At 39.7% G+C, this 23,950-nt stretch overlaps 1 protein-coding gene across 4 annotated transcripts in view; it reads right to left on the minus strand.

Annotated features, from left to right (window-relative positions):
• usp34 (ubiquitin specific peptidase 34) overlaps positions 1–23,950 on the minus strand; it is a 247,547-nt gene that overhangs the window by 64,980 nt on the left and 158,617 nt on the right. For all 4 annotated transcript variants that reach the window (XM_067989067.1, XM_067989065.1, XM_067989066.1 and 1 more), the window contains exons 39-51: positions 22,704–22,759; positions 22,493–22,613; positions 21,248–21,431; positions 8,734–8,897; positions 5,226–5,291; positions 4,982–5,128; positions 4,836–4,892; positions 4,643–4,720; positions 3,960–4,054; positions 3,340–3,512; positions 2,420–2,570; positions 2,055–2,133; positions 215–268 (exon numbers count right to left, since the gene is read on the minus strand). In XM_067989067.1, coding sequence (XP_067845168.1) covers positions 215–268; positions 2,055–2,133; positions 2,420–2,570; positions 3,340–3,512; positions 3,960–4,054; positions 4,643–4,720; positions 4,836–4,892; positions 4,982–5,128; positions 5,226–5,291; positions 8,734–8,897; positions 21,248–21,431; positions 22,493–22,613; positions 22,704–22,759 — 1,425 coding nt within the window. The remainder of the gene's footprint in view (positions 1–214; positions 269–2,054; positions 2,134–2,419; positions 2,571–3,339; positions 3,513–3,959; positions 4,055–4,642; positions 4,721–4,835; positions 4,893–4,981; positions 5,129–5,225; positions 5,292–8,733; positions 8,898–21,247; positions 21,432–22,492; positions 22,614–22,703; positions 22,760–23,950) is intronic.

The following is a 23,950-nucleotide window of genomic DNA, read 5'->3' on the forward strand; positions in this document are numbered from 1 at the left end:
CAAGTGCAGGCAATTGGGACTAGCTTAGTGGTATAAACTGGGCGACATGGACATGTTGGGCCGAAGGGCCTGTTTCCATGTTGTAACTTCTATGATTCTATGATTCTATAAGCATTAAGATATACAAACACTAGATAATGATCATCATCCCCAAAAAGTAAGAAAAAATGTTATATAAACATTTAATACTACTAATTATCCCCAAAAGATTTACCTTTTCAAAGGAAAAATCCATGAACTTGTCTGTGACCGAATCATATGTCTTGGTCTAAACAAAATAAGCATTTCAATTAAACTCTTGCAGAATTCAAGGTCATGGCGGTAGACATCAACCATGACAAGTAACATGCACAAAATCCCCAAATAGTAAATGTTTGTTAATATTTGTTGTACAGAAATAGGTAACTGGACATTAAATACAAGGTGGCAAACAAGCTTGATTAGGCCGAATGGTATGGTACTGTGCAAAGTATGGATGCTTACATTTGGAGGGAGGTGAGGAAGAAGGGGTAAGTAATAACAGTGCTGATTACAGAACAGCACTGGTAGACCCTATAAACAGGTCACCTCTGGGGAATGATGCAAGGAAGAAGAGGACTGTGTGGACAGGATGAAAGAACAAAAAGGGACAAGTTATTTTGTGGGTACATTGCCAGAGCAGCAAGAAATAGTTAAGATCTTTTGCACTAAGCTTCAATACTTATGGATCAAATTTGGCATTCAAATTTTTTGGATAGTATTTGGGCATTTTTATGCCAATATGAGAATGCAGCTGGCATTTAAAAGAACAGAAATCTAGTTTCACGATAAAGTACAGGCAAACAGGATTTTCTTTTTGTCAATTTTCCTCCCTCCTCTCCTGAAGGTGTTGACGCCTTACTTCCATGGGTATCAGGCACTCTCCAATACTTCATCTAAGAGCCTGGCTGGTGAGTGTTGGCATGCTATTCGATTGTGGGGGGCATGACAATTGATCCTAATCCTGTCCTCACTCAGGTGCTTCCTGGTAGAGATCACTGGATATCAATCGGGAGCAAGAACCCTGGCTGCTTATCCCCCTCCTTGCCCCAGGGTGCTGATGTTATCTGTAGCATCACTACCTCCACCTCAGCTGAAAGCAGTTAATTGATAGGAGACCAGGAACCTTCTGGTATTTATAGATGAACTGTACATTATCTTTACTAATGGAGCCATCAATGCAATGAGTCTCCAATCAAAGTCGGTTTAGTCAGGTGATGAAACCAAAAACAAAATTATCAGAAAGTTCCCAAAACTGGAAAATCAAAAGCGTACAGCAATTTCCACTGCCACCTTCCTGATCGACATAATCTATCCACATCAGCAATAACCTATCGCCACTCCTGTGACTGTCCAGTAGAAAATGGGATATCAGGCAACGGTCAGGTGAATCCTTTTGAAAAACTGGGCATTACCAGCTCTCTTTACAAGACAAGACAGTCTCCCTCAAAATGTGAGAAAAGGAGTATAAAATATTGTTTTTTTAAAAAAAAAGGCAAATAACTCAGAAACCTGTAATGCGCATGTTTCAATATTAGTGTCTTCTATCCAAAAAGTACATTGAAAATAAAATAAATCCCTTTTGTAAAATCAACTTATTTAATTTATTTATTCTTTTCAGCATATAATTACTCTAATTTCTTTAGGCATAGAGCTCTGTGTTCGCTTTTAGGCTGTAACATCTTTTTCCTACTAGGAATCATGGGTAAATGATGTCACCGTGCAAGTATATTTCCTATGTAAAGGCCAGTGTTGTGGTAACACCCATTTAAGTAACAAAACGGATGTTCTGAGGGCAGGATTTACACAGGAACAGAACATTCTCAATCATGGAATTTACTTACAATTCTTAGCTGAAAAGAGATGTCATGGTAACTCAAGTAGCCTAAATAAGTGAGGAGAGGAATAAGATATACTGAAAAACAATGACTGTAATTAAACGGAGAGCAAAGTGAATAATGCTACAAAAGGAGTATCACCACTTGCGTTTACTTCACCTTTAAGATATGTTATTTAGAAAAAAAAACATAACTTACCGTCATTTCTCCACCAAAGCATTCAGAGGCAAGTTGGGCAGAATCAAATGGTTTTACTTCAGCATCATTAAACAGATACCTAAAAAAAGAGGTAAAACAACCACTACTAAAATGAATGCTGATAGCCTTTTTCCAGTGTTATCTAGCAAGTTTAACATGCCTTTGCATTTAAAAAAAAATTAATTGGCATGAAGTCACTAATGAACAGGATATTTTAAAATTTTCTTCATCCATGTGTTTTCTTTTTCCTCAAGTAAATATAGAAATATATTAGTGGGAGAATGAAAATACATAATTTCCTGTTCTCATAACTAGCTTACACAACTGACTTTAAAAGAAAATTGGCATTATAAAGATCTACTTACCATTTGTTGTTTTTGTAAGCATGAAGATTCACAATATCTCTGATAAAACTGTAGTAATGTCCTCCATCTGCTGTCCCTGTGTGTACGGTTACTCCTATCAAATCATACTCAAAGCTTTCACTTTGTTTAACTTCACCACCCTCTTTCAAACCTAAAATGATAACCAAAACCATCCCTGTTATTAAGTTCACTTCACCACTGCATTGCCAGTTACATAATAATTTAACTATGAAGACTGCGTTGTTCTTGAGCCATCCAACACTGGAAAGTCCTCTATCAGCTGAGCATGTGGCAGCATCAAGCCGATGGAAATTGGTGCAATCACTCCAGGACAAAAGCAAGCAGCTCTTTTAACCTATTGCACCACAGCGACTGACAAGGGAAACAAATATGCAAAACATAGTTCTCTATGAAGCTAAAAATAATAAATTTAATAATATTTTCTACCAAGTTATGACATATGGTGATATGCATTTTTTGGACCGCTCAATAAAACAACATTTTTCATAATTAAACAAAAATAAGTGTGCTACTGGGGGTTAGAGAGAGAACTGTGCACAGGTTTACTCCACCCAGCTTTCCTTTGCCTTTAAAGCAGGCTCAGTATTAACCGCTTTAGCAGTAAGTCATCACAAGAATTTGCAGCTATAAATCTATTGTGATTTTGCTGACGTCTGCATCTAAGGCTTGATTTTAGAATATACAAAAATAAGAAAACTTCAATTACTATGAAATACTGAAACTGTATAGGAAACTGCATTTTACACTTTAGAAGTTACTATCAGTAACAATTATCAAAATTATCTATCAGCAAAAAACATCAGAGAAAGGTGAATAACTATACATTTCATAGCCAAACTGAAGACATGATGAAGAACAATTAAGATGATTTATTAAACTGGATAAAGTCATTACAGTACCATCTATGCGGTCATTTTTGCCCATGAGATAGTCTTCAGTGTATGGAGTCATGTCGAGACGCAGAGGAAAAGAGAAGTGAGTGTTGACTTTTTCTTTCATCATTGTAACCATGTTGAAAGTGTATCGCATGGTATTGAAACTTAAGATTCGAGGCAATTTCTTGAAACAAGCCCTGTGAAAGAGAAAGAGTAGCAATCACAGATGGAAAATGTTACATGTCTGGTCATTACAAGTGTACAATAAAACTGAATCCAGTACTAACACACACCAATGTCAAATTATTTAGAGATATTTCATTTGATTTAAAATACAAGACAGATTATATCTCACATATTGATGCCTCCTCTTTATCTCTATGAAATAGGAAAAAATAGATCATGTCAAAGTTGCAGATGTAGTACCGTGTTGGGGAGGGAACCTTCCATAGTAGCATCATTCTCCATAATACATGGCTAAAAAGATTTTCATAATGTTTTTCAACTATCAGTTTTTAAATAGTCATGCTGTTGGATGTTTAAGAGCTCCAATTATGCGTATTGATTTAAACATACTAGACTATAAAGTCCATCACTGTGGAATTAAGTTTTAGCACCCACATGTAGTTACTATAAAATCTAACCTTTTCTCAGCCCGTACTTTCTTCACACATTGAGAACATGTGTACATGTTATCACCTTCCAGAGTATCTTTGATAGTAACTTCATCAAGGGATTCCTAGAAAGAGAAACAGAGAGTAAAATATATCTAAAATAATACTGCACTACACTTCAATTAAAAGTAAGTTTGACATGCTGTATTGATTTCAAGACATTTAAAAATGCCAAAATAATCCACATTGATCAGCCTCCACTTTGCAATTTTAAATAACCATAACAAATACAACAAAATGTCCCTTTTAGTGCATGAAGGTCACTTACAGTCGTAAGTAAAATAATTCATGATTACAAAGTAATACCATTTTTAAAAAAAAGGTGGTCCTTTTTCTATAGCAAAAAGGGTCAACAGTCATCGCTAATTACTTTTTAAAGGAAGCAGTAATTCTATGGCTAAGTAACATCAATGACAATTACTTATCCATAGATTTTTTTTAAGTTTCATTTTTCAAAATAATAATTCACAGAATTCCCCATCATGTATATTTTCTGAAAATATTAAGCAGACATGACACGAGGGGTGATGCTGGGCAAGTTATATTCTCTGCAGTACTTCTACTTTAAGGACTTTTTGAAGACTATCATTGTTTTATTCAGTCTTCATCAACAATTAGCCATGTTTTAGCTTATAAGATTATACATAACTCACATAAATGTTTTTCATATCAGCCACTTGGCATCTAACCGTGTAGAACTCCTCAGCTGTCTGGCTAACGTGTTCACAATCCTGGGTTTTAAAAAAAAACTTTATTGTTACAATTTAGTATTTACCATAGGCACTATTTACTTTCATAATAAAAGATGCTCAAACTTCTCATTTTTCAAAAATTAAGCACACTTACCAGTGATACTACATTATTCGTTATAACACCTCCAAATAAGCTTTTCACTGTGTTTTTCTAATTTAAAAAAAATCAAATCACTTTGTCAAATGATAGCCATTGCTTTTTGATGTTAAACAAATATGAAAAATGCTTTTCAAGCTTACCAGATCAGGAGACATTTCTTCGATTTTTGTTATCAGATCTGTGAAAAATTCAGTCATATCCTTCTGCTCTCCAGTGTTTAATGGCTGTTTGTCCATGGTGTAGGTTTTACAGAATGGTCTTGGGTTATATGCTTTGCGTTCACTTTCCTAAACAAACAGATATTTCAAAAGAAATTAATCATTTAAAATATTTAAAGCAGTGCTGCTATCAATACTAATTCTTATAATCCAGTTAAATACTCACCATGAGATATGTGAACATCTTTTGCAGTTCCAGAAGAGTTGTTTTATGCTTTATGTCTTCTGAATACTAAGACAAGAGGAAAACATGAAAAAAATTCTTAAAATAGATACTATTTTGATTCTCATACCTCTATAGAAAGGATAAACTAATTTGCATGTATGATCAGAAGCATGAAGCAAGAAACAGCTATAATTGATTAGTTTCTCAGCTTCATTTCAACTTCCCAGACATGGGTCAAAGTTGACAGTTAAAATTTTCAGCCCCAGTACAGCAGAGTCCACTTACATGACAAATGAACAGCCTGCTTAAATTAATGATATTATAGCACAAATCCTTTTATGGTCTCTTAACTTCCAGATTACTAATATGAATTGAATAGACAGTGACTAGTCCCACCCTTCCTGACTCACCTGTTATATTCCAGTCAACTGTGATGTTCTACCTGCTGTAATCTGTTGCTTTGCACCTGGCACATTCTCCAAATCTAAAGGTTAAATCAGCCTCAGCATTATTTAAGGTGAGAGGGGAGAGATACAAAAGGGTCCAGAGGGGCAATTTTTTCACTCAAAGGGTGGTGAGTGTCTGGAACAAGCTGCCAGAGGCAGTAGTAGAGGCGGGTACAATTTTGTCTTTTAAAAAGCATTTGGACAGTTACATGGGTAAGATGGGTATAGAGGGATATGGGCCAAGTGCAGGCAATTGGGACTAGCTTAGTGGTATAAACTGGGCGACATGGACATGTTGGGCCGAAGGGCCTGTTTCCATGTTGTAACTTCTATGATTCTATAATGGTAGTGAGGCAAAGTGGCGCTCAAATTTAATCACAGCTGTTCAGTCAGAGGACATGTTGGACAGGAGGCAGCAGGTGGGGAGTCAGGTGAGAAACAGTATTGTGTCAGGGATTTGGGCTAGAACAGCTGCATTCTGGGAGTATTCCAGTGACTACATTCTAATGCTCCCAAAAGGATTAGAACCTGTGTTCTGAAGAGTACTTGATTATCTACGTGTACACTTATCCTTATAATCTGAAAACTTGTGCTTAACCACATATTCTTCGTCTGCGGTGAAGCATTTTGGACATGTCCTGAGGCTGTTTAAATGCAAGTTCTTTGTTTTTTTCTTATAATCATCCAGGTCTTCATTAATCAGCAGCATTACTCTAATTTCCAATTCTGTATTCTCATCATCTGCTTATATTCATGCCTCTCAGCAGTTGTAAAGGCAGTGAGAAAATGTACTCTCATCTCAATTTTCTTTTCTCCAATGAAAACAAATTTAATTACATCTTCTTAACTCGGAGCTTAGAGTTCCAGAGTCATCTTTAGCACGCATCAAATTCATCAGTAGCTTTTCATAAATTGAGACATCTAGGAGTAGGCCCAAAGCTCATAGTGCAATACACCAAGATTGAGAAGACTAAAAAAAACGATAAAATCTGAAGTCATGATTGGGGAATATCAATTTGGAATATTAGTAGACTATAGGAGGAAGGGAGGCAAGGAATTCCACTGTTGAGACCATGGGAAATAATGGCTCTCCTAATTACCTCTTGGGTAAAAGCACTGTGGAGGCATAAGAAAAGGGGAGGAGGGAAGTAGTAGCAAGGAAGGAGGAAAGAAAGCAGAAGGGAGGAGGAAAGAGAAAGAAAAATAAGGAAAGAATGAATTAACTTAAATGAAAGAGCGGCTGTGAACTGGGTAGGAAAGTGGGATTTAATTTTAAATAATATTCCCTATTTAACCTTTCTATACCCTTAACCCAGTAACTCAATGCCTCAAACTTAAAATTCTTATCTGTGTTTAAATCCTTTCATGGCCTCGCTCCTCCAGTACCTCATTCAGCCTAATCCCTCTCTCCAGAACTCCATTCCTGTGTCTCTGGCCTCTTGTGAATTCCTACCTTCCTGAGCCCTATCATTGGTGGCTGTACCTTAAAGCACCTAGGCCCCAGGCACTGGAATTCTATCCCTAATGCCCTCCACCCCTCCTTTAAGACATTCCTTAAAATCCATTTCTTTGACCAAACGTTTGGTCACCCCTCTCAATATCTCCTTCCTTGGCTAGGCTTCCATTTTTTTTACACAAGTTGTTGCTGTTAACTAATTTATACATCTCTGTAAGATCACCTCTCCGATGCCTCCTTTCTAGGTTGAACAGCCCGAGTTTCTCCAGACTTTCCTTATAACTTGGACTTTTTACACTAGGAATCAATTTTGTTGCTCATCTCTGCACTGCCTCCAGTGCTTAAATATCTTCCTTGCTTCTCGGCATCCAGAACTGGACACAGTATTCAAGATGCGGTCTGACCAGAGTGCTGTACAATTTAATCACAACTTTCCCTGACTTGTATTAGTACAAGGAAAATTTTATATTGGTGGATGAAGAAAAACAAAAAAGGGAGAAGACTTGAAACTACATATTACTTGAAACCGTACTTCAATTTACAGATGCTTGGATTAGTGCGTTGAGCCAGAAATCAGATTTACCATCAGTGCGAGGAACTAAGCTATTCCTATACATCCACTGATCTGTTTGTAGCCTACATTTTCATATTAATGTCATCTAGCTTATACAATGAAGGTTGAAGCATATTGCTGATGACTTGGTATATCACTAGCTTCCCAAAACAAGTACTAATTAATAATTTAAGTTGCAATGTTATTGCATCAGAATGGGGTTACTCTGTTGTACTATTGAATTGGTTACATCTAATTAGTTTTAAATTGAGAAACCTAGATGAAAGTTAAAGGTGCTTTGGTGATGCCTTGCTTGGGTGTTAAAAGATTGAAGGTTAAAGGAGGAAAGACAAACTGAGGTAAGGCATTGTACAATTTTGAGGCCCTGGGAAAAGAATAAATTATGGCAGAAGACTACAGTGGGTCTTTATTTTTTTTCTAAATGGTTTCTCTTCAGCTCAGAAGGAACAAAAGGAGTGTTCAGAGGAAATAAAGACAAATGTTGCACACACGAAGGAGAAGCTGGACATTAGAGGTGACCGAAGGATTGCCTATTAGTTTACTAGCTTTTTCCTGTATCCTGGAAGAAGGGCGCAATGTCCTAAAAGAGCATCCCTAGATATGGGAGCAATAATCAAGTCTTAGCCAAACTAACTTTTCTAGAGAGTCTTCCAACTAACTGTGAGCAAGGCCACAGGAGATTCACCATTACCAGTTAAAAATGAATCAACAATAAAACATCAAATATACATAACCCCAACATTAAGATTGGAAGTTATGTTCCTATTATTAGATTAGATCCACTAAAACAGTAAATCTACTACTATTGGTGTAAATTGAGTTGTCTACCTTTTCTAAAATAAAATCAAGGCTAAAAAACATTTAAGAGCTTAATGTTTATGTTGGATCACAACAAATAAATTATTTAAATGTTTACTGGTAGAGTATAAAGTAATGTACCTCGATTGATTCTTGACTGGATTCAGCAAGATGATCAGCTTCCTATGTATGTATATATTTCTCAATCAGATGCAATATTTCAATGGTACTTACTTTAGCTGTAAAAATGGCCTGTCTCGCCTCTGGTATCATATAGAGCTGTTGAATGGTGGAAGCTAAGTAACAGGTCGCTCCAAGATTAGTCAAACCCACAAATCTGCACTCAGCTCGTACATCATCATGAGGCCAGTAATCCCACTTGTATGGTGCATGAGATGCTATAAAAGAGTAAATTTAAATCAAAATAATTGTACTACTGTTCAAATGAGATTACATCAACTTATGCAAGCCAATGAAAAATACATCATAAAATTAATAATTTCATCACTTTTACTTGCAACTATTCCTTTCAGAACTCATGATGTGGAGATGCCGGTGATGGACTGGGGTTGACAATTGTAAACAATTTTACAACACCAAGTTATAGTCCAGCAATTTTATTCACCTGAGGAAGGAGGTAGCCTCCGAAAGCTTGTGAATTCAAAATAAAATTGCTGGACTATAACTTGGTGTTGTAAAATTGTTTACAATTTTCAGAACTCAAACAGATTACTTTTTACAGAAACACTGCTAACTTTTAGTCTTTCAAGCTTTCACTTTGTGATTGTGTATATGTATTGCTAGGTCTAAATAATTAATTCACTGACATTATTAAAATTAAAAACACTGGAAATTTAAAAAATTTAAAATAATCTAGTTATCGCCAGTGATCAGAACCATTGCACAGAGCAACGATTCTGAAATAATGAAGAGTAAGGCCTGTGCAGGTGGGACATGGTGAGGATTCGACACATTCAAGCAAGAGAAAGTTATCCCCAATAGAGAAAACACGAAACAGCAACAGTTGGAACATTTGTCAGACCATGATTTAGGTTCATGCTTTGCTGCTGGAACTTGTACCATAAGGTATACACTCAGAGCAGCCGAAGGTGTGCACAAGGATGATGTTTAGTCCACACTGAGAAAGTTTGTTATCTATTAGACTGCATGCTCTGTGGCATGACTATGCAGAAGCAGGCCATGCCTGTCTACAGCAGGACTTGGGCAACATCCCGGCTTGGGCAGACAAGTGGATGGTAACATTTATGCTACATTTAAGTGCTAGTTAATGACCATCACAAACAAGAGAAAATCCAGTCATCTCCCCTTGGCACCACCATTGTGGAATCCCCCACCATCAATATCTTGGGTGTCACCCCTGTCCAGAAGTTTAATTGGACCAGCCATATTAACATCTAGACAACAAGAGCAGGACAGAAATTGGATAGTCTGCAACGAATGGCTCACTACTGAAGCCCTCAAAGTCTTTCCACCATCTAGAAGGTGGAGAAGGACAAGAGAGCAGCAATGTCATGGGAACACCATCACCTCCAAGTTGCCCTCCAAAAATAAAGTCACAAACCATCTTATTTGAACACGTATTATCGTTTCTTCATAGTCGCTGGATCAATATGCTGGAATTCCCTACCTAACAGCATTGTGGCATCATTATCACCACAAGGACTACTGCAGTTCAAGGAGAAGGCTCACCACCTAAGACCACTTGGGATGGGCAATGAATGCGGCCTCCCAAGCGTTTCCCACATTCTGAAAATTCTGGACTGGGGCTACTCTCTGAATATGCTGCTGTGGTGCAGATCAGGACTCTTCTAAGTGCAACTAAACTACGTGGGATTTTATTCCTAACTTCCTACTCCTTTCTTAGCACACAAATTTTTTTTCTGTGGTAGGAACTTTTATCTAGCTGGATGCAACTGAATGTGAAATGGGAGATAGCACCGGTGGAAGTTTGAGTACTTTAATCCATTACCAAAATAATGGCGACCGTGCAAAAAATGTGTTAACCCTTATACTATAAGCCTAGAAACTACAGTTTGTCAGTTGAGTTAGAAATGATTAACCCATTCCTATGACATTCCACTTGCCATTATTTGATCAGAGGGTATGACCCATTTAAACAGGTTGATGCCTCTACTAAAATGGTGGACAAAGGAAAGTTTAGCGTCATATGCTATTACAAATAGCACTTTCTAGCCTATAAGACTCTGAATTTCTTTTTTAAAAAAGTGACCATTTATTTCTTTAAAATTCAGACGCATCAGCATAAGTATCCATAGCTAGTAGGGTATGAAAAGATAGGAGAATTTCTTGGTGAGGGCCAACCCAAAGAAGGTTGAGAAATATACACGTGCAAGGTACTGTATGGCTTATAGTCACACAATCAATACCGTCCGTAAAAGATACAAGTCATGAGAATCACAGATTCTAATAAGAGTTATTTTTTTTCACAAGAGCAAAAAATCCAGTAATGGACCACAACCACTACATAATATTCAATTTATCTTGTCAAAGTTTAATGTCAAGTGTTTTTTTTAAATATAAAAGAACCAATACCCTGTAATACAAAATAGATGTTTAGTATCAACAACAATTTGCATTTACATTGCATTTTTAGCATAGAAACTGTATCAAGGCATATTATAGAGAGGGGGAAAAGAGAAAATGAATAAAATATATAAAGCAGTAGATGCTGAGCAATGGTGGGAGATTTAAGAGGGTTGGGGTTTGAGAAGGTTTGTAAAAGGGAGAGATAGAGACAGATATATATATATATATCCAAAGAAGGGCCTAGGTGGCTGAAGGCAGCCAACATTTGTGGGAGGGGGGGGAAAATGACCAATGGGTGCAGAAATAGACTGAGAAGAGGACATTGAGAGAATTGAAGGTGGGGACAGGAAGCTAGCAAAAGGTCAGCAAGGATGGGCTGATGGGCAAGCAGGACATATTACCAGATACAGGCAGGTGTGTTTTGGGAGTTTATGGAGGATCGGAGGAATTAGAGAAATTGAGTCCACAGGTGACACATACATGGATAAAAGGTTTCAACAGCAAAGGGGCTGAGGTAGGAGTGGAGGGGTGAGCAATGTTGTGGAGGTGGAAATGAAGTGTCTTGGTAATGAATAAAATATGACATTTAAAGCTCAACTATGGATTGAACGGGATGCCAAGGTTTTGCACAGTTTGGTTCAGTGAGTGGCTGGGGGAGGGATACAAGGGATTGCAGTTTGCGGCCGGTGCCAAATGTTGTTACTCATCCATGATTTAATGTCGGAGAGGCAGTCTGACAGACTGGGGTTCAGAGAAGTGGTGTAGAAGTAGTAGTGGGTGTCAACAGCATATATATGGAAGCTCACCCCATGACTGTAGCTGAGATCACCAAGGAGCAGTATTAAGAGAAAAAGAGAGGGAGTCAAGGATAGAACCCCAAGTCACTCCAGCGGTAACAGAGAATGTACTGTAGGTGGGGGACTTCAATGGCCATCACCAAGATTGGCTTCGTAGCACCACTACTGGCCGAGTCCTAAAGGATATAGCTGCCAGGCTGGGCCGGTGGCAGGTGGTGACGGAAACAACATAAGGGAAAAACCTACTTGACCTCTCCCTCACCAATCTAACTGTCATGGACAGATGCATCTGCGACAGAGTCGGTAAGAGTGACCAGCGCACAGTCCTTGTGGAGACAAAGTCCCGTCTTCACACTGAGGACACCATCCATCGTGTTGTGCAGCACTACCACCGTGCTGAATGGGATAGATTCAGAACAGATCGAGCAGCTCAAAACTGGGCATCCATGAGGCACTGTGGCCATCAGCAGCAGCAAAATTGTAATCCAGCACAATCTGTAACCTCAGGGCCTGGCATATCCCTCACTCTACCATTACCATCAAGCCAGGGATCAACCCTGGTTCAATGAGGAGTGTACAAAAGCATGCCAGGAGCAGCACCAGGTATACCTAAAAATGAGGTGCCAACCTGGTGAAGCTACAATACAGGACTACATGCATGCTAAACAGCGGAAGCAACATGCTACAGACAGAGCTAAGCGATCCCACAGCCAACGGATCAGATCAAAGCTCTGCAGTCCTGCCACATCCAGTCATGAATGGTGGTGGGCAATTAAACAACTAACGAGAGGAGGAGGCTCCATGAACATCCTCATCGATGGCAGAGCCCAGCATGTGAGTGCAAAAGACAAGGCTGAAGCGTTTTCAACCATCTTCAGCCAGAACTGCCCAGTGGATGATCCATCTTGGCCTCTTCCAGAGATCCCCACTATCACAGAAGCCAGTCATCAGCCAATTCGATTCACTCCACGTGATATCAAGAAATGGCCCCGACAACATTCCTGCTGTAGTGCTGAAGACTTGTGCTCCAGAACTAGCCACGCCTCTTGCCAAACTGTTCCAGTACAGCTACAACACTGGCATCTACCCGACAATGTGGAAAATTGCTCAGGTACGTCCTATCCACAAAAAGCAGGTCAAATCCAATCCGGCCAATTACCGCCCCATCTGTTTACTCTCAATCAGCAAAGTGATGGAAGGTGTTGTCGACAGTGCGATCAAGCGGCACTTACTCACCAATAACCTGCTCACCGGTGCTCAGTTTGGATTCCGCCAGGACCACTCGGCTCCAGACCTCCTTACAGCCTTGGTCCAAACATGGGCAAAAGAGCTGAATTGCAGAAGTGAGGTAGTGACTGCCCTTGACATCAAGGCAACACTTGACCGAGTGTGGCATCAAGGAGCCCTAGTAAAACTGAAGTTAATGGGAATCAGGGGGAAAACTCTCCAGTGGCTGGAGTCATACCTAGCACAAAGGAAGATGGTAGTGGTTGTTGGAGGCCACAATCATCTCAGCCCCAGGACATCGCTGCAGGAGTTCCTCAGGGCAGTGTCCTAGGCCCAACCATCTTCAGCTGCTCCATCAATGACCTTCCCTCCATCATAATGTCAGAAGTGGGTATGTTTGCTGATGATTGAACAGTGTTCAGCTCTATTCACAATTCCTCAGATAATGAAGCAACCTGTGCCCGCATGCATCAAGACCTGGACAACATTCAGACTTAGAGAGAGAGAGAGAGAGAGAGAGAGAGAGAGAGAGAGAGAGAGAGAGAGAGAGAGAGAGAGAGAGAGAGAGAGAGAGAGAGAGAGAGAGAGAGTCTAACCACCTCCCCATGACATTCAACGGCATTACCATCACCAAACACCAACATCCTGGGGGGTCACCATTGACCAGAAAATAAACTGGACCAGCCACATAAATACTGTGGCTACAAGAGCAGGTCAGAGGCTGGGTATTCTGCAGCGAGTGACTCACCTCCTGACTCCCCAAAGCCTTTCCACCATCTACAAGGCACAAGTCAGGAATGTGAAGGAATCCTCTCCACTTGCCTGGATGAGTGCAGCTCCAACAACACTCCAGATGCTCGACACCATCCAGGACAAAGCAGCCCGCTTGATTAGCACCCCATCCACCACCTTAAACATTCAATCCCTCCACCACTAGCGCACTGTAGCTGGTAAACATTGCAGCCACAAGAAGCACTGCAGCAACTCGTCGAGCTTTCTTTGACAGCATCTCCCAAACCTGTGACCACCTAGAAGAACAAGGGCAGCAGGCACATGGGAACACCATCGTTTGCACGTTCCCCTCCAAGTCACATACCATCCTGACTTGGAAATATATCGCCATTCCTTTATCGCGCTGGGTCAAAATCCTGGAACTCCCTACCTAACAGCACTGTGGGAGTACCTTCACTACACGGTCTGCAGCAGTTCAAGGCGGTGGCTCACCACCACTTTCTCAAGGGCAATAAATGCTGGCCTCATCCCACGAATGAATAAAAAGTGCAGGGGGTGGGTAGAGAATCCACTGCCAGAGATGCTGGTTATGTTGGAACAGGTAGGAGTCGAACCTCACAAGAACAGTACCATCGTGCTATAGAACAGGAGAAGGTGCAATGGAGGAGGGTGGTGTAGTTTAACACTGTGGAAAGATAGAAGAGAACAAGGGGAGAGAAGTACAGAACAAAATTTAGGCCAGCCATTCAATATTCTTCCTCCTCCTCTCCCTCCCTCCCTCCCTCCCTCCCTCCCCTCCCCTCCCCTCCCCTCCCCCCCCCAAAAAATGTCTGACTATTAGATACGTAAGGATGGCTGCTGGCCAGCACCACTGGAACTGAAGATCAGAATGGGGGGAAGCTACATCTTCAGGAATTTCTTCTGATTGAGCTGGAACAAAAATGTAATGCACTTCAAATGTCAATCTGCACAGCCTTTGGATGCAAGCAATCCATGTACCTTTTGTTTGAAGCACTCCTCTACCACTTTCTTACAGAATTTTTTAATATCCATTAACATCACCTGGTACTAAACAGTATTGTTTTTAAGTACCTACAGCAGTCAATACAGGTGATATACATTATGGGGCAAGTCCAAAGTGATTCCATTGGCTTTATTAGAGTTGGTGCTTCAGACCAATCCAGTGGTTGATATGCAGCCACCCGCCTCAGGAAAAAAAAAACTGAGTAATGCAGCGTATTCCTTCAGTGAGTTTTTTCTGGGGTCAGACAGCTTCTGATTGCTCCTTGGCTGTTTAAATGCAGTCACTCCAGGTCATATTGGATGCGCTTGTAATACAGGTCACCACAGCAGCTTTGAAGGAGAGTGGAAGCACAAATGTCAGCCTTCATGACAATACAAAAAAAACCCACAATTCTTGGCTTAAATGTTATTGCAGTGCCACTCAATGATCCCTCAAGCTTCAGGTTGCTGTAGCACCAATGCCTACAGTCCAATATTGGGTGACATCAAGATTTCTTTGCTGCCCAGTAATGGAGCAGCCCCCTTCCTCTGGTGCAGGGTTGCCAACCCTCCCGGATTGTCCGGGAATCTCCCAGAATTAAGGATTGATTTCCCGGGAGAAAAAATTTTAAGTTTGCCTGGTGACGTTCTCATTTGTTTCTTCCCGCTCTTTTCCAACTTGGTGCAGCTGCTCCCACAGCCAGCCTAGAGTGCATCTGTGCATGCGCAGTCGCTCCACTCACATAATAGAGCGGTTTTAGCTGCGCTGGGCATAGTGGGTATCTGGTGCCACCTGTCAAAGTGCTGCCCATTGCCTCGCTCTGGCTGCAATTTCAGAAGCACAGGTAACAGATAGTGGCCACTTTCATAAGCAGCAGCAGTGTATAAATTCTAGAAGCAGGGAACTTCAATTCTATACACAGGTCAGAAAGTATTTGCTTACTGACTCAAAGGGTGCTATTTTCTGACCGATGGGTTCTGAAGCGTGTGATTACTGCTGATTTCATGAATTCCTATACCTAGCTCCATAATGGCTATCTAATTTTTTTCAGTTTGCTCGTAAGTAGGGTTGCCGACTCTTGTTGGAAGGAGTTCAGTTGGATGTGGGAAGAAACACTATCCACAGTTAAAACACGATCAAACTTCTCTCAGACTAAAAACCAGGGAGTGACATTATCTCCAACACCCTCTTTACCAGATACATAAACTCAATGGTCCAAAACTCAAACTACTGCTCGCACATCACTCACGTTGCCTATGTTGCTGAAGCTGCCACCCGGCCCCACAATCCCCCGGGAACTCGCCATCTCCTTTCATACTAAACAATTCTTTTCCCTTCAACAGTTCTCAACTCTACCAACGCCAAACACTGCTAACTCACCTCTAGATTGGATTCAGCAAAAAGGTCTCCGACTCACCTCTAACCTCCTTTATTCCCCATTATGTCCTTTCCTGTTTTCCAACTGCATCAATGCTGTTATGGTCATGTTAACTTTCTTGTTCCTTCTCAATTCCAAATACATCTATTTGCTCTTCCTCCTGCTTGCATCCTCCCTGTGCTGAAAGTAAGTCTCGTCTCCAGGTCTCCCGCTCTATTTCTTTCCCAGGACCTCATTACTTCAGAGCTTCACACCTGTGGTTTGCACTTGTTTACTTCATTCGCCTGCTAGTTCTCAGAACTTCGCATGCAACAACTGCTAACACAAAACCATGAGCAAAGACACTCAACTATAGGGGACTCAACTTTTACAATAACATTTGCAAACGTCAGGCAAGTGTTATGTGATCAGATATCACATGATCAAACTTTCAGGAATAAGTACAAGAGTTGAAAAGATCGGTCAGGTCACAAATGGCACTTGTACCTTGTATAACCACACAAAGTAGTATGCACAGCTGGTATTCTTGTAGTACCTTGATCAATTCTTTCCCCTTGAGTCCTCCTCTTTTCAAAAAGAAAAACACTCTAGTGAACTACATTCTGAGATAAGACAAAATCTTATTGAAAATTGACTTTTTATTTCAGATGTTCACAGCAAAGTCTTCATGACATAATAGGCTTGCACGATATGAGGTTGTGCACGGAAGATGTTTCAGACACTTCATGACCATTTGTGCTTTGGAAACTCGGTAAATTATGCAAAACTTAAAATCCCTGCACTGCCAACAACTAAAACAGGCATTTGGGCAACAAACTGTACTTCAACAGAAAAATAGCCTCAACTAATGAAGAGCCTAACTGAATAACTTGGGGCTGCTTATGCGATCAAAAAAAACTTCTAAAAATTAAAACAATTAAAATAAGATTTCTCCTGCATAATGACAACAGCAAGGTCACCAACACTACAGAAGAATTAAAGGCGGCAAGAATAAAGCCATTTTTGCACCAAACTAAGGGAAATTGTGTGGCTCTCAAGGCTAGAGTGTTCAAAGCATCGTGGCTTCCTCTTCAATTTGGATGATGGACATGCTGCTGTATATGGAGGATGAAATGAGGATCAAATTTGAGAAAATATTATGATGGCACTCTGGGAAGAAATGGCCAATTTTCTACATGATCATAAAGTGCTTGCATGATCAACCATGCAAGCACTTTATAATCCTTAAAGAACAATCCATTGTACACTGTCATATAAGAAATGTTTCGAACCACTTGTAACCATGTCCAGAACTTGGGAAAGGAAAGAGTTATGGACTCTTCTATTGCTCTCAACCAACGCTATTCTAAGCATGTGGATATGGTTAGGATATAGTTAGAAAGCTTGTTAACCATACATTTATAAGTAAGTATTAAGCAATTATCTTTCTCCATTCCAAGCCAAAAGGGCCAGCAGACAACCTACTCTCAAGAATGTACTCGAGTGGAGTTGGCAATCACATGATCCGGACGATTTAAATCGCCTGATATCTCAGGTCTCACATCCTAAAAATCTCAGGGTTTTTGGCAGTGTAAATTATGTAAATATATGAAAGAAGCTCTTTACACAAAAGGGTTGTTGGAGCATGAAATGCTTTGCCACAGGCAGAGATCATTGCATCTTTTAAGGGAAAAGTGGATAAATATTTAAAGCAGAGAAAGATCCTGGGCTACAAGGACAGCATGGGACAGTGGGATCACTTTAGGATTGCTCTAATCATGAGCCCACAGACCTGATGGGCTGAATGGCCTCCTTCTGTGCTGCAAACCTTTATGATTATACGGTTTGAAGTTCACCCAAGCAATGTGCTGTTAAGTGAACTTTGTTCTTAGGTTATGTCTAGTTGAGTTAAGGTCATTCTTATGGATTATTTACTTCTGTTTTTATACTGAAAGACTCGATTCTGAGCCGATAGCCGAGTGCTTTACAGGTAGCAAATTGACAGTGAATTTATTATTAGACATCAGTGACTATTTAAAGGTCGGTGATTTAGGATTCAATCTGGAAAAAAATAACTAAAGATCAAAGGTAACATAAAATGGCTGTAAACAAGCAAGCTATAAAAGCAGTAGGGTTCCTAAAAGATGAAAAGGGCACGCGTAGTGGCAGGTCTCCAAACACAGCCAAAATAGTTGAGATCTTTTACCGTCAGATTTTATAATGAAGGACTGTGATTTTAAATCCACAGCGGAGTGTTTCGAGCAACCCGAAGTGACAGCAAAAACACCGTACAGCTGAGACCTTAAAGATGGGTAGTTTTAGTGGGTCCTGGGCACGGAGTTCCTTATCCTATAGTTGTATTATTTACATAAAAGTAATGGTAAAAAGCAATCCCAATCCTAAACTGGGGTCTGCAGGATTTAATCTTGAAATCCCAGGATCACAATAGACATCAGTGATTGCAAACCCCACTTAAGAGCAACCTTTTAATCTGCTTCCTTCCCCGGGTGAAATCCTTGCATTCATTCAGCATCTGTTCAGTGATAGGGTTAAGATCAGTAAATCATGTGGGGTATCCTTAATGTTCTGCCATTCTGTAGTGCCCTCAGTTCCGACAATTTAATTTATCTTTAAAAATGACACAAATTGGCTGAAGAACTAAATTCTTAGGCAGAAACATATACATAATTGCACTGTCCAATAAATGCTGATTTTTAAAAAAAGTCTAAATTCCCCTATTCAACATGGTAATGTGTATTAAAAAAAAAACTATAGCATGCTTGGGAATCATTTACAATAGCTGGATGATTCACAAAATCAAAAAGATGATTATGGATGGGGAAAACCATTTGGTCCATCTTAATTAATCCATCCAGAAAGACCCTACAATCCCTGCCACCACCCCCCTCCCCCTGCATTGCTGCATCAAACTGATTTTTCCAACGATTGCAGGGTTTTCACCCCTAATACTCTATCTGGGGGTCCATTTCTCTGTTGATCACGGTCAAGAAAAACTTCCTGATGTCAGTCCTAAATTTACCTTTTACTAGTTTAAACCTATATCCCTTTTAACTACTCTCACTAATTAGTAGTATTCCAGATTTAGCTTTTCCACTCCAATAACTATCTTGTATATCTCTAAAGGACTAGCTCTCAGACACTTCCTTTCCAAGCTGAAAAGGCCAAGTTTCTCCAGCCTTTTCTCATATTTCAGACCCCTGACACTGAGGATCAGTCTCTAGGCTCTTCTCTGCACTGCCTCAAGCACATGTTCCATGGCAACCACAAATGAATACAATACTTAAGATGTGTTCTGACCAGAGCACTGTACAATTTGATCATGACTTTCTATTTTTTGTATTCTACTGTCTGGCTAAGTAGTTCAACATCCAATTGGTTTTCTTGATTGCTGCTCTGTATTGATTGGACATGTTGAGCGTCAACTCTACTAAGACTACTAGGTCTCTTTCAACTTTATCCTTAACTATTTTTCAAAACCATTCGTGGGGTACGTGTGTTGTCCACTTTTGTTTCCTATGTGTAGTACTCCACAATTGTCTGCAAGAAATTTCAAATCCAATTGTTAGACGCACTTATATTTTATCCAACTCATTTTATAATTTCGATTTGACTGTCCCTCCGAGTTTGATGGTTAACTGCTAGCCTTTCATGCAGAACTTCAAATGCCTTTTGGAAGTCTAGGTACACAAACTCAAGAGTTTAACCACAGTCCACTTTGGTTGTCACTTCCTCAAAATCAAGGAGCTTGGTTAGGCAGAATCTTTCTTGTCTAAAGCTATGCTGACAGTTGTTTACTAGATTGTTGTACAGATAATCTTAAAGTTCACTCTTGATCAATTCCATTATTTTTCACGGAATTGAAGGTTAACGGGTCTGTAGTTGCCAGTGTCTGTTTAATCACTCTTTTTGAATACAGGCACCACATTAGCCTGCTTCCAATCTACTGTTACCTCCTTAGCGGCAATCGATACCCTCACAAATCTCCTCCTTAGTGTCAGTATTCTGGGATAAATACCATCTATCCATGGGAGGATTTATTTGTTTCGGCTCATCTTTTCATCTCATTCATATGCAACTCATGAATTTTGCCTTGGTTCTCTCTTTTTTTTGGACAAAGTATGCTGTGAATACTTTTGAGGAAGTAGTCCTTCAGAATATTTACTATTTCGTGCTCATCCTCAATTTTGAGTCTATTTGCATCTTTCATTATTCTCACCTGACAGCCCTCTTGCTATTGGAGTACTGAGAATTTTTACTGTTATGCTTTGCCTTGCGCAATGGTTTTGCTAGATCTCTTTCTACAATGGTTATCCTTTTGACATGTTTCTGCAGGTTTCTAGATTTATCCCAGCAAACCCCGTCCCTTTCTCCCTTCAAGATTTGTAGAGGCTATTTTCCCCTTTTCATTTTAAGAGGAGACGAGAACTCAAATTTATACAGCACCTTTCATGTACTCAATGTCTCAAATCTAATGAATAGTTTTGAAATACAGTCACTGTTGTGCAGGCAAATACGGCAGCCAATTTGTACACAATAACGTCCCATAAGCTGCAGAAATAATTTGCTTTGGTGGTGTTGGTTTAGGGATAAACGTTGGCCAGGGCACCAGAACTCCCCTGCTCTTCTTCGATAGGTGCCATGGGATGGTTTCCATTCACCTGAACAGGCAAATATCTGACAATGCAGCACTCCCTCAGTACTGCTCTGAAGTGTCAGTGTAGATCAGATACTCAAATCCTGGAATAGGGCTTGAACCTGTGACCTTCTGACTCAGAGGAAAGTGTGCTACATCTGATCCAAGCAGCCATTTCTAATTTGCTTGTTGATCCATTTACGGTCACGTCCATTTAGTCTTGAGCTTGCTGATCCTATGTATGTATTTGTCCTACATGCTCAGCATTATTCCTTTAAAGATGTTCCACTTAGCCTTTATTGAAAAGTTGCTAAACTTCATCCTCCAATCTATTTGCTTTAATTGTCGCCTCATTTCTTTGAATTTAGCCCATTTAAAAGTACATTTCAGACATTATAAATTTTTCTTACACTGCATGTGCTGTGCCATCACCCAGTTGTGTAGCAACCTGTAGTTTTCTGCTGAGCCCTTCACCATTTCCACTAGCAAATCGTAGGCTGCTGCTCTGGAGGAATGAGACTTGCACTTTGGTTGCTGTCTGTCCTTCAGGCTTGGCAGTAAAAACAGGAGATTGAACACATCTCTTAGGAATTCCTACAATAAAAGCAGATGAAATATTGATTCTGGCACTCTGTATCAAGCTCTAAAATCCACTGAGTTGACTAAACACACCTTGAAGAGACATGTTTTGTACTGCTATTAAAACTAATTCAGTGAATGATTTATATCAGTAAATTGGTAGTATAGCACCAGAAGGTACAGATTTCTCTGGTATGATTCCTGCTGTGCATTTGATCCACCTTGAGGCAACAGAATTGGAGCAACAGCAAAACTGTACATCTGTATAGCCAGTGTAAGTGGGCTGCACAAGCTGGGCATTCCAATTTTATCTTTACTTCACTCCTTCTTATGTAATTTATCTCATGAATTAGTACATTTACATCCTTAATGGGATACAACATTTAAATAACTGGACAAATTAAAACAATGAACACATACAATGAATCTCTTAAAACTTTAGAAATATTTGGCAACAAGTTTATCAGCAAATGTTCAAGTTTTTTTTACTCTTTGGATATTGTGATCCCTCCACTTTTGATGGGACAATTGTAGGTTTCATTATATTTTTACTTAAAATATTATTGCAGATGTCAGTGTGTCAAAGTAAGTCAAATTTGAAATTAATTACATGGGCAGCTTTTTGAGAAGTAACAGTGTTCCTTGTTCAGTTGAAAAGTTGTGTGAAATTTGCACAGTGGGTATTCTGCAAGATCCTCCCCCCAACCCCAAGTCCTCTCAAGAATATCGAGCTTTGTGATCACTTCTAGAAATTCAGTCAAAATATTGAAAGGAACATATACGTCTCATTATAATTTCTTCAGAATTAGCACCTCACTTGCTTCAGGTGTGAAATAGCTTCTTTTTAAATGAATCTTTCTTACCAAAGCAATTGTTTCATCCATTCACAACTATACAAGTAGGACAACTCCTCAGATTACAAAAATACTTCAGTATTTTCTCAAGAAGTACAACTTCCTCTTTTTATGAAAAAAGAGCTGAGATTTGGTAAAATAAAATATTAATTATATATCACCTCCTCCATCCACACTCTCATGCTCTCGCTACATAATCACTCTAAAATACAAGTTGATTACCTGTCCTTCTCGGGAGAATTTAAATGGAGGCTTGTGCTTTATGACCACAGTGCAGAGTCGCAGGAGTCCTGTAAGCCCATCATCCTCAGTGTTACTGTCCTGTTGATCAAAAATTTCCCTGCTACAAAAAGGGGGAGGGAAGAGAAATGAATATGTAACACAATAATACAACACAGCCCTGAGAAAAACCTCAAAAATGATGTTGACTAACCTGCGAATGCAGTCAGCGAGATGTCTTGCCAAAGCATCCAAATCTAGCAGCGTTGTCTGCAGAAGAAATTCGACACTTACACATGTAGTTGTTTTAGTGTGCCACAAAAGAGCAATCTATAATTTTCTTTGAATGTGTTTCAGCAATTTCCATAAACATAAACTGTATAACTCAAATAATTGAAAGATTGCTATTGCTCCAATTCAACAATGATATAAATACTATCAAATCTCCTATGGCATTGTTCACGCTGAGTCAGAGGATACACTGCATTATTCCATGTAATGTACAATACATTAAGTCAACTAATCTATAGTGACTCAATAAATCAAATTGTGTATTAATCATTGAGCACTACGTCAGTGCAAGTGGTATTTTCAAGCTCAAAGTCCACTACTGTATGCAATACATTGTTTGATAGAGAAAATTAAATGGAACAATGGATATAATATTGTAACAGTATATTTTAGGTGCTGGAATTGAGGAAATGTTGGTTAAAAATAAAATTAACAAGAATTTTTATGAAAACTGAAATCAATTTAATTAAAAGTGAGATGATATTGTTCACAAAGTTTTCTTCACGATTGTAAAGCCTTTGACAAGGTACCGCATGGTAGGTTGTTACAGAAGGTTAAATCTCACGGGATCCAAGGTGAGGTAGCCAATTGGATACAAAATTGGATTGACGACAGAAGACAGAGGGTGGTTGTAGAGGGTTGTTTTTCAAACTGGAGGCCTGTGACCAGCAGTGTGCCTCAGGGATCGGTGCTGGGTCCGCTGTTATTTGTTATTTATATTAATGATTTGGATGAGAATTTAGGAGGCATGGTTAGTAAGTTTGCAGATGACACCAAGATTGGTGGCATTGTGGACAGTGAAGAAGGTTATCTAGGATTGCAACGGGATCTTGATAAATTGGGCCAGTGGGCCGATGAATGGCAAATGGAGTTTAATTTAGATAAATGTGAGGTGATGCATTTTGGTAGATCGAATCAGGCCAGGACCTACTCTGTTAATGGTAGGGCGTTGGGGAGAGTTATAGAACAAAGAGGTCCAGGAGTACAGGTTCATAGCTCCTTGAAAGTGGAGTCACAGGTGGATAGGGTGGTGAAGAAGGCATTCGGCATGCTTGGTTTCATTGGTCAGAACAGTGAATACAGGAGTTGGGATGTCTTGTTGAAGTTGTACAAGACATTAGTAAGGCCACACTTGGAATACTGTGTACAGTTCTGGTCACCCTATTATAG

Source organism: Heptranchias perlo, chromosome 8, assembly GCF_035084215.1.
Source record: "Heptranchias perlo isolate sHepPer1 chromosome 8, sHepPer1.hap1, whole genome shotgun sequence".
NCBI lineage: Eukaryota > Metazoa > Chordata > Chondrichthyes > Hexanchiformes > Hexanchidae > Heptranchias > Heptranchias perlo.